Consider the following 11,442-nt stretch of genomic DNA (forward strand, 5'->3'; position numbering starts at 1 on the left):
CACCTTTTCCCATTGCCAGCCAGTGAGATAAGAAGGGGAGTCTGGGCCCTGGCTGCTGTGGCTCAGTGGATTGAACATCGGCCTGCGAGCCAAGTGTTGCTGGTTTGATTCCCAGTCAGGGCACATGCCTGGGTTGCACGTCAGGTCCCCAGTTGGGGGCGCAAGTGAGAGGCAACCACACAGCGATGTTTCTCTCCCTCTCTCTACAAATAAATAAATAAATAAACAAATAAGTAAATAGATTACTTTTAAAATCACATGGTTATATCAATAGATGAAGAAAAAGCATTTAATAAAAAAGAAGAGGGGAAGTCTGGGGAGGCTTCTGGGGAAAATGTCCTCTGTCATTAAAAGAAGAGCACCATCTGAAATAACTTTTCAAGGTCTATGGCTATTTACGGGAGTCTTTTTGCCACTGTCCTCTATACACACCTTCTTCCTGCTGTGACATCTAGAGCTGCAGCAATCATCCCCCCACACACACCACCCCCCACGAGGAGACTGGCACAAGGACAAAAGCCAACACACTGATGGTGGCGGAAAAGGAAGGAATGAGTCTGGTCGTTAGTGCTGTGGTTGAGCTGCTGAACCAACCTCACCAGACTCCAATGTGAGCAAATTAAACGTCTTGATTAGCTAAGCCACCGTGCGCCGGGTTTTCTATTACTTACAGCCCAACAAATTCCTAGTGGATAGACTTGAGAATTACATTCATTCTTTCATTCAATGAATATTTATTGAGGGCCTGTTTCTTTTACCAGGCTATATTTTAAAAACTAGAATTCTTCTACTAAGAATTTACCCAGATTTACCTGCAAAAGTCAGTCAAGATTTACAGGTACGAGGATATTAATGGCCAACAAGAGATGACTAGTTAAATTAGCTATTCACATGAAATTCTATTAAAAGAATGTATGTGATAACATAAAAGATCTCCAAGATGCAGAATATGATCTATTTTGTATACATAAAAATGTAATTTTTAAAAGTTCTCTTGGTTCCAAGAACCTAAAACATCCCCTCCCTTCAGCAAAGCTACCTAGAGGAGACAGACTGCCTGTCTTGGAGCCAAGGGCTGGCCCCCAAGGAAGGAGGGTCCAAGGAGGGAACATCCAAGTGACTATAACAAACTAGCCACTCAGCCCAGTTCCATCCCCAACCCACATAAAAGAAATGTTAGCAGACCCCAAGAGAGGCCTGGCTGTCCTACTACTGAGGTTTGACAATGACATCCATAGCAAGTCACCCCAAGTTTTATCCTCCACCCATCTCTCCCCTAGCCACACCCAACTGGCACCCATTTTCAGTGTTTCCAGGAAGAATGGATCAGCCTCATAATCCCACAGCCACGCTCAGACCCCCTGGCTCGCTTTCTCCATCTTAGTCCTCCAACAGTCCAGACAAGAGGGTCAGCACCAGCCTTTATTGGGGACAAGAAGCACCACGCACCCACTGCCCAACCCCAGGGCTGTTCCTGTGCTCAGGGCAGCAGCAGGGACAGAAGCAGAGCAAGAGGGCAATGAGAGCCCCTGGGAGCATCACGGGCCCCAGGACATCATCCTTTCCTGGCTTCCAGGACAAGCCCCTTGGAGTCGCCAAAGAAGCTCAGGATAAATCGGGACTGCTAGGGCACCCGGGTCTCTGCAAGAAGAAGAAACATCAAGTCACAACTGTGCCCTCCTGGCTCCAGCTCCCCAGTGAGCTTCCCTCGGCCCTAGAGAAGCTTGGCATTTATTGCTCTCAGAAGCCTTCATTGGCTCCCTGCTTCCTAGACAATCCAGTGCAAACCGGCATTGAAGACTTTCATTCGGATGCCAACTTTGTATCTCCTGTTATAGCAACAGCCTGCCTGTCCCCTCACCCACTCTCACCCCACCCCAACCCCAGCTCCCCAAACACGTCACATACACTCCACCCTCAGTGCCTTGGCTAACAATCACCAGACTGCCTGTCCAGCATGTTCTCTACGCTGTCCTCCCTTTGTCATATTCTGCCTCGCCTTTAGGGCCCAAGTCAAATCCTACTTCTAGCAGAAAGACCCTCCCAAGGGGCCCCAGCCACTCTGAAAGCCTATAAGCCCATACTGTCTACCCAAGGGTTCTGTGATCTATGACCTGGAACATACGATCTTTCTCTCCAACCAGACTCTGCAGGGCCGGAGCTTGGGCCTTCCGAAGTCGCTACCCAGCACCTCGGCCAGTGCCTCACATAGAGCAGTTAAGACCTTTGTTTCTGAAGATGCCGGGCTGGACTCACCTAACTCAGAATCAGCCCCAATTGTCCCGTTGGGGTTCATGGCCAGTTGGGGCAGCAGAACTTGTGGGACACAGAAGCGGCCACAGCCCAACTTGCAGCACTTTTGCCCGGCTGGACAGTTGTCATCCACCATGCAGTCAACGATGCACAGGCCCACCAAAATCCTCGGACACTCCCCGCTGCGCCCTGCGGGAAAACAGGCACAGCTCAAGAGACAGCATGGTCAGCTCCACTGACTCTGAGTTCCCATCTGGAACTCGGACTGGGGGCTCCCGGCGAATCCATCCCTGAACCAAAGCTCTGGCAGGGAAACCTTGAAGCTGGCAGATCTAAGAATTTGTGGGGCCCCAAGAGAGGCACCTGGACCAACAATTTTCAGATAGTGTCCCACAGGGGGCCCCCTAGAGGTACCTGGGGCATTGGCACCTCTGTGGGCATGGGAGTGGGGCGGGGTAGAGTGCAGAAGGAGGGAGGATCCCAGACCCCAACCCTCTCCCCTGCGCTTGGGCTTCATAGTGTCACTTCCCCAGGGAGACAAAGTTTGTGCTTCTTTGTGCTCCTTTCATCAGACTTCATTATAATTCACTCATTCGTCTACCTTCTCTGTCAGGCTATCTGCTATATAAGGACCTTGACCATTGCCTCCGAATGTAAGCACTGTCTAAAGACAACATCTGGGTCAGTGACTCTGAAATGGAGTTCCACCATGCCTGGCCCCCAAGGAGCACTCAAAAATATATATTTGTTTTTAAAAAATTGAAGAAACAAAGAAATCAGATCAGGATTGCTTTTATCTGTTGTATCATATATATGTTGCTTCCAATTAAGATTTCGTGTTGGAGACAGGGAAGCTTTGTGCTAAGAATTAGGTCAGAAAATCATGATCTTGGGCAACTCTCATTTTACAGATGAAGAAACTGGCTCAAAAAGAGAGGTTTGCTTACCCAGGGTCACAGAGACGATCAGCAGCCAAACCAAGACCAGAAGCCATGTTGCCCATCTTCCGGCCTAGGGACTGTTCCTGCTCCCCCATGCTTCCCCTCACTATTTAATGCCAACGAGGGCCCCTGGCCCTACAAGGAGGGGTGGCTTTGGGTTGAGGGGGGCAGGAGGACAGGAAGGATAAGAACTCTGGTTTCCCCGAGGAAGGGAAAGATAAGGCCACAGACAACTCCCTCCCAAACTGATTCTGGAACTCAAGGGTTTCCTCCCCAAAGAGCCAAACGTACATACCTCCCTTAATGTCTCCACGACAGATGTGGCCACAGCCCGTGCTACAGCATTTATGCCCCAGGGGACAGGAGTCGTCCCCATCACACAGCTCCTTGCATGGAAGGGGATCAGCAGGACATTCTCCGCCAGACTCTGCCATAGAATCAGCGCGCTGGGACCCAGAGGTGATCCGGCCCAGCGCTTCCGGCTATTTCTACTGTCACTCAAGTACAAAATACAGTTTTCATTGTGTCCCATATATATGTTCATACAGTAAATGCACATATCAGGGTGCATTCGGGTATATACAACGCTGATGCTTTATCACCTATTTCTTCTTGTCTTAACGCAGGCCCTAAACTACTAAATTCATTTCAAGACTTGCAGTCTGACAAACTACCGAGGTCTAACCCACTTTCTGACTGTGGTAGAAATCTACACTGGTGGCCCCCAGTGAACCCCACCTCCTGGGACTCATGCCCTGCTATAGCCCCCACCTAGATTGTCTCTGGGCTTGACCATGAGACCTGCTTTGACCAACAGGACGTCCGCAGGCATGACCCACGCAAGCAGAGGCTTCCTAAGCACTTGCATAGCAGGCTCGCCCTCTGAGCACACTCCCTCTTGGCCACGGCCGCCGTGCTGTGCGGCAGCTCGGGCTGAGAGACTACAGAATGGTGAGATGCCCCCTGAGAGAGAACCCGGAAGAAGAGAGGCCTCCCGGACCTCCCAGCCACGGCTGAGTGTCCCACGGAGCCCCCGGCCCCGTGCGGCCGTGTGACCTCAGCTACGCCACGTGGGTATAAGAACTGCCTTGCTAACCCACACTGAATTTGGGGGTGGTTTGCACACAGCAATAGATCACTGAGACGCTGGTTCACAGAACCCCAGGTTTGTTCTGAGAGGCAGTGAGCCCAGCCCACTAAAATGATTTGCTTCTCCATATTACCCTCTAATGAGGGGCGACCAGAAATTAAGATGTAGCTGGGAAACTTTTACAATCCTGATATAAGGACTACACATCTTTCTTGCTTTTTTTTTTTTTTTTAAGATTTTATTTATTTATTTTCAGAGAGAGGGGAAGGGAGGGAGAAAGAGAGGGAGAGAAACGTCAATATGTGGTTGCCTCTTGCACGCCCCCAACTGGGAACCTGGCCCACAACCCAGGCATGTGACCTGACTGGGAATCGAACTGGCGACCCTTTGGTTCACAGGCCGGCACTCAATCCACTGAGCCACACCAGCCAGGGCAGGACTACACACCTTTCAAACTGCCCCTCACTTCTATCTTCTTCCAGTGCAAAGACAGACGCAGCACAGGGAGGGACAGCAGCCTTCTTTCACCTAGAAGGCAACTAGTATGAGGAGAAAGATAAGGGCTGTGAAGAGAAAGAGAGAAAGAGAGAAAGAGTCTCGTCCTTGCTGGCATCATGGAGCTGCCACCCCAGCCCTGGCACCTACTTCAGGACTTCTTGTCACGCAAGAAAAACAAACCCCTATTTGGTTAATTTTCTGCCACATACGGACACACATTCCTGATGTGCCGCATCACTGCCCCGATAAAGAGAGTGAAACCCAGAGAAGAGCAGGGACTTTCCCAGAACTGGAGTGAGTCAGAGGCAAAGCAGGACAGGACCCAGCCTCTCCGTTTACTGTGAAGCGTTCTTTCTACTACACCATCCGTAAGGCATGCAGGCCTCGGGCCCGGTCCTCGGGAGCAGGCACACCCAGAGAAGTCACATCCAAACCAAACCAGCTTGCCATGACTCATTCATCTCAGTGTTTATTTCAAGGGTTGTAAATGGAAAAAAAATGACAGGCAATGAAAAGCTTTGTAGCAAACCAAAGCAGGTCTGGCTCAGCGCCTCCCAGGGACAATCACACGGGGCTGGCTGCAGGAAGTCTCCCATGATGGAAAAAACGAGTGTTGGCCCCTCCAGAGAGAACACGTGTAGCTAAACAATCAGGGTATAATCACCCTGCATCCTAGAATTTTCCTGAACAGCTCCCATTTCAAATATTCTATGCCATTGTCAGGGGAGAGCAATGGGGGAAAGATGGAACAACTGTAATAGAACAACAATTGTTTTTTTTAAGGAAAATAAATAAATAAATAAATAAAATGCATTTCTTCTAAACTGCATGATATAGACTGAATGTTTGTGTCTCCCCAAAATTCATACATTGAAATCTAATCCCCAGTATGAGGGTATTCGGAAATGGGGCCTTTGGGGGTGATCAAGTCATGACAGTGGAGCCCTCATAAATATTAGTGCCCTACTGCTCCCCGCCATGTGAGGCTACAGTAAAGAGATGGCCGCCTATGACCCAGGAAGCGGGCCCTGCACCTGAACCTTGGACTTCTCAGCTCCCAGAACTGTAAATTTCGGTTGTTCATAAGCCACCCAGGCCAGGGCACCTATATCACGGTTCACTTATCAAGGCCTCACTGTAACGCACTATTTTTAAAAATATTATTTTTAATTATTTATTGCAGATTTTTCGCTATATTGCGGGATTTTGCAGTACTGTATACGTATGTTGTTAAAGTTACGTAGGTTTAAGAGTGTAGAATAAATGTAAGGTTCCTACTTCGCGGGGGGCGGGTCTAGAACGTAATATCCGTGATAAGTGAGGGAATACTGTATTCTATTATAGCGGCCCAAACAGACTAAGACATTGCATTACCACTCTTTGAGGCAAACGTCCTTACCTCCATTTCGCAGATGACAAAAGTGAGGTTCAGTGAGATGGAAAGATTTGCCCAAGGCCACACAGCAAGCAAGCAAGCAGAGGCACCAGACCAGAACTGCCTCCTGCGGCTGGTCCCAGCATCTGCCCTATGCCGTAGGCAGCCTGACTGTCCCGCCATCCTACCAAACAGAGCAGCACAGGCTGGGCTAAACCTCCAGCACTTCCAGAGCTTGGGGAAAGCAGGAGTTGTTCATAGGCCAGAAAGGAGAGCTCGCTGTGGACTTGGGTGTAGCAACCAGCCCCGCTGAGTGAGTGCCCAGCCCTGCTCTAGGACCGGAACTGTAGAAAAGTAGCTCACTACCAACACAGCAGTCAATATCGCCTCCCACCAGATTAGAAACGCCCCTTCAGCCAACAGGCTTTGGGAGACCCCTATTCTAGCCTGCCCATCTCTAAGCGAAGCGGAAGCCCCATGTGGGCTGGCCAGGGCCCAGAGCAGCTCACAAAGACGCCTTGCCAGGGTGCCAGCCACCTCCTCGGGCCTCACAATGCAGCCACCATCAGCTTCGAACACTGGGCAGATTGTACCAGGCCCTGCAAGCCGGCAGTGAGTGACCCGCCTGGGACAGATTCCCAGGCTCTGGTTCCAGAGCTGAGCCTCAAGAGTCCTGGCAAGGAGTACAACCCTCTATTCTCTCTTATGGGCAGGCTGCCCAAGAGAGCTGCCTAAGCAGGCAGACAACTCTAATGGGCACCAGGAAGGGGCCTGCTACCTGAGGAGGTCTGGCTGGAAGGAAAGAGGTTGTCACGTGTTGTGGAGTTTCGGAGTCTCAGAGAAGACATGAGCAAGGGAGGAGAAAATGATCCTGGTTCTTGATAAAAGGAGCCGGTTAGAAATTGTACCCCTGACAAAGCCCACCTTAAGAGGCAAGAGGAAGAGAGCTAAAGTATAGCAAGAGCCAAACATACTTTGAATCATTACAGCCACCTTCAAGGTTTATTATTTCCATTTTACAGCAAAGGGAACTGAGGCTCAGAGAAGCAGAATAGACTTGGCCAGGGACTCACTGGCCAGGAACTGGTGAGCCTCAGGCTTGAGCCCAGATCTCTGACAACAAAAACCTACACTTTTTCATTGTAATATGCTGCCATGTGTACTCAGATGAGCGAACAGTTCCAGTTCTTTAGAAAGCATAATGGAAGACATAAGGCAAGATCCCATCTGAGACAGAAAAGAAGATAATAGAATAACCCAGGCATTAACTTATCAATAAATACTTTAGAACTAGAAAACACCTTGAAATGCTCCAAGTACACTCGGGAAAAATGGGAAGACGTAATGGCTTAACATTATAAAAATGTCAATTCTTGCCCTGGCTGGTGTGGCTCAGTGGATTGAGCACCAGCCTGCAAATCAAAGAGTCACCGGTTCAATTCCCAGTCAGGGCACATGCCTGGGTTGCGGGTCAGGTCCCCAGTTGGGGGCGCATGAGAGGCAACCATACATTGATGTTTCTCTCTCTCTCTTCTTCCCTCTCTTCCTTTCTCTCTAAAATAAATAAATAAAAATCTTTAAAAAAAAAAAAAAAAGACGTCAGTTCTCCCTAAGTTAATTTGTACATCTAACACGTCTCCAATAAAAGCAGCCTCAGTATTTGGGGAGAGTGAGGAATAGACAACATGATAATAGAAGATATTTGGAAGCACAAGCCAGCAAAAGTGGCCGTGACAACACTGAGGTGAAGGGAAAGGAGAAGGGGTCGCTATGGGAAACACATCAGCAACCTCTCAAGGGAATGGGGAGGAGCCAAGGAAAACAGCAGGCAGTTCTCTCATTCCTGCCTCCAAATCCTCTCAACTGTGTCACTGTTCTCCATCCTGTAGTGGAACTGCGCCCCTTCCTCCCCTGGAATCCTTCTCTCCCTCCCTGTCTCTACTCGAACCCTACCAGCTTTCCTTCAGTTTCTCAGCTGTGGCAACTTTCTTCTCAGCTTAAAGACGTCTGCACTTGCTTCCCTCGCCCTGGATGTTCTGCACAGCCTCGACCTGGCTAATTCCAGCTCCACGTTGCAGGTTAAATGTTACTACCTCAGACAGGCCTTCCTTGACCACCCACAATCAAAAGGGAGTGCCTTGTTTTATAACAGACTGGGAATCTAGTAAATAAAATGTTTCTCTGAGAAAATAAAATAAAATGAGTGCCCTGTTATTCTCCCAACATCCCTTAATTTTCCTTCTGTCCTTGTCACAGTTTAAAATTAATATTTATTTGCATGTTTATCTGGTAAGCCTCTTTCTCCCCCACTACTCTATGAGCTTCGAGGAGACAGGGATGGAAGCTACTTTGCTTCACTGGATCTGGCACATAGTAGACACTCAGTAAGTATTTGTTAAAGAAATCATATGTAAATAGAGAATTAGGTCATGGGGAGCCTGTAAGGGAAGAAGAAGTCTCTTTCAAACACCTCTCTACCAGAATCAGAATAAAATAGAACCCATCCTGCCCTGGCCAGTGTGGCTCACTTGGTTGTGGGTTTGATTCCCAGTCAGAGCATCTACCTAGGTTGCAGGTTCTGTCCCCAGTTGGGGCACGTACAGGAGGCAATTGATTGATGTTTCTCTCTCACATCCATGTTTCTCTTCTCCTTCCCTCCCCCTCTCTCTAAAATCAGTAAGTGTCTCCTCAGATGAGGATAAAAAATAATAATAAGACCCATTTCCAACAGGAGATGGCCACTCCATGTGTGGATAGAGAGGATACAGAACCTCAGAAGTAAGTGAATGGGGAAATGCGTGCTGCCTTGCATAGGCAGCGAGATCCTTTTTGCTACCTCTTTGCAGCTTCTCGAGCTAATATTTTCATAGAGAATACTGCCACTGACAATGGGAATTGGAAATTGCCCAACAGTTTTCAAATCTGCCCCCAAATACAGATATGCCAAGATTTCCCTTCTAGCGGCCTCCTCTGCCTGTCCAGGACACATCCCACAAAGCCTCCTGTTTCAGGTACCCTCCGTAGATCTTTTCTTGGAAAAGGTCTCAGAATATAGGAGGTGCTTTATCGTTTTTCCGAGTAAAGTAAAACCAACAAGATGGCATGAGCATATCTGAGAGAGGAACAAGGAGGCCCAGCAGAGCATGGGGTACAGGGCAGAGTTTCTTACCCAGCTTCTGTTTAGAGGTCGGGACAACACAGCTCTTGTTGCAGCCAAACCTGCAGCATTTCTTCATACCTGGACATGTCTCATCAGTGACACACCTTTTAACACAGGATTGTTTCCGAACAACCCTGGGACAATCTCCTTTCCTCCCTGTAGCAGAAAGGGAGACAGCCACAAAAAAAATCAGATAAGGGTGCCCGGGGACACCCACAAGCACAGCAGACCAGAAAATCGACTTTCTACCCCGGTGCTAAAGCAGAGACGGTGACAACAAGGAGAACAGCTCACGTTTCCTGTCACATTTACTGCGTTTACCCTGTGCCAGAAACCTTTCATCTGATCCTCACAGCGAGTCTATAGCGTACAAACAATTATTCCCATTTTAGAGAGGAGGAAATTGAGCCTTAGAAACTTAAGACTTAAAAAGAGCCACTTAAGCCCTGGCTGGTGTGGCTCAGTGGACTAGATGCTGGCCTATGAACCGAAAGGGCATTGGTTCAATTCCCAGTCAGGGCACAGGCCTGGGTTGCGGGCCAGGTCCTCTGTTGGGAACATGCGGGAGGCAACTGATTGATGTATCTCTTGCACATCGAACTTTCTCTCCTTCTTTCTCCCCTCCATCCTCTATCTCTAAAAATAAATACATTAAATCTTTTTATTTTAAATGCTCCCCCCTATATTAAATCTTAAAAAAAAAAAAAAAAGCCATCTAAGGTTTATTTGAGGCTTAAGAAGGTCTGCCTGGCTCTAGGGTTTACTCCTTTCACCAAGACCTTAAACAGGCTCCCCTTCACAACTTTGCCCTCCAGCCTTCACAAGCACCCTGAGTTCAAAGTAAAAGGCAGAGATAATCAATCCCATGTTCTTTCCTGATAGGAGACAAAGGACAGGGCACGGTGAGTGGGTAAAGGAGGAGAAACCCCGAAAGGAGAAAGAAGAGGTGCTCTACGCAAGCTAGATTTCAAGAGCCCATCTAGGAGGCAGGATGCTCTCTCTGGGTGTTTCTAGCCCAGAGGCAAGCAAGGTCAGGAAGCACACTTGGATCTCACCCCTCGTACCGACGTACCCTGAGGAACGCCTCCGTGGCAGACCCGACCGCAGCCCGTGCGGCAGCACTTCTGCCCAGCCGGACACGCCTGGTCGCCCCGGCACAGGTCTCTGCACGGGCTCTTGTCAGGAGGGCACTCTCCTTCTCTCACTGCAAAAGGCATCACATGAGGTTGGGCTAACTGGCCAGGCCTTGAGAAATAGGGAATGGGAGCCAAATGCATTTCAAGAACTTTTAGCCTCTCCAAACACTCCCATATAAATTATACTTGCAACCATGTTCCCCTCCACCCACACAACCAGTAAAACACACACACACACATACACCCCACTACTAAAGGACCAACCGTTGTGCCAATAAAGACAGAGAGAAACGTTGGGGTGATTCTGTTCTCATTTAAGAAACTCTAGGGGAAAGCCAGAATAGAAGTTGTATCTTCTTGCCCAGAGAGGGTAAAGAAAGCCAGGAAAACCCACCCTGCATGTCCCAAGAACCTATGCATTCAGCCCCATCCTACAGAGGTGAACACCTTCACAAATGAGGCCCCTCACTCTAGGCGGGAGGCTGGGGCTGCCTTCTCTAGGCACTTTCTGTTACTGTTAGCCAGGGGTCCCAAATGATAGCTCACCATGCTCTCCTGCAGTCACCCAGGATGTCAGGGACCCAAGAGCAAGAAGTGCCTTCAGGAGGAAGAGGCAGCTCAACATGATGATGATGATGTTGAGAGTTGAGACGAGAGCTCAGGTCTGGCCAGAGGTGTATACTTTGCCCAGAGTATCAACTGGGAGAAAGGGAGGACTAGGAGAGTGGCCTAAACCCAGCCCCAAAGTCTCCCCTTTCACAATAATCCCCAGCAATGGCTTCTCCGGACAAGAAAAATAATGATTGGTTGCTGGTGTGTGGGAAAATTCCTGGCACTACCAAAGGGCACATGTGATGGTGGTGATCAAACTCTGTAATGCACAGTACACAACACTACTGGACAGTAATGACAAACCTGGGAAAATGGAGGGATGGCCACTGGATCAAGATCAAAGAGAGCCCTCAAGGGCCTTGGAAGGACACAGCTAT

The 11,442-nt window shown here is 48.9% G+C and overlaps 1 protein-coding gene across 3 annotated transcripts; it reads right to left on the minus strand.

The window, feature by feature from the left end:
* Positions 1 to 1,409: 1,409 nt before the first annotated feature.
* WFDC3 (WAP four-disulfide core domain 3) lies at positions 1,410 to 11,168 on the minus strand. 3 transcript variants are annotated; one of them, XM_090286476.1, is made up of 6 exons: positions 11,000 to 11,168; positions 10,390 to 10,521; positions 9,327 to 9,473; positions 3,490 to 3,621; positions 2,257 to 2,442; positions 1,410 to 1,641 (listed from the first exon to the last, which is right to left on the minus strand). In XM_090286476.1, exons 1-6 carry the CDS (start codon positions 11,076 to 11,078, stop codon positions 1,625 to 1,627), a joined length of 693 nt encoding a protein of 230 aa, XP_090142602.1. In that variant the 5' UTR covers positions 11,079 to 11,168; the 3' UTR covers positions 1,410 to 1,624. The 3 variants fall into 3 exon arrangements, with proteins under 3 accessions (XP_090142602.1, XP_090142603.1, XP_090142604.1); XM_090286477.1 differs by lacking the exon at positions 10,390 to 10,521 and having other exon boundaries at positions 11,000 to 11,152; XM_090286478.1 differs by lacking the exon at positions 9,327 to 9,473 and having other exon boundaries at positions 11,000 to 11,152.
* Positions 11,169 to 11,442: the final 274 nt, after the last annotated feature.

Source organism: Furipterus horrens, unplaced genomic scaffold (genome assembly GCF_987537825.1).
Source record: "Furipterus horrens unplaced genomic scaffold, mFurHor1.1.pri manual_scaffold_8, whole genome shotgun sequence".
Taxonomy (NCBI): Eukaryota; Metazoa; Chordata; class Mammalia; order Chiroptera; family Furipteridae; genus Furipterus; species Furipterus horrens.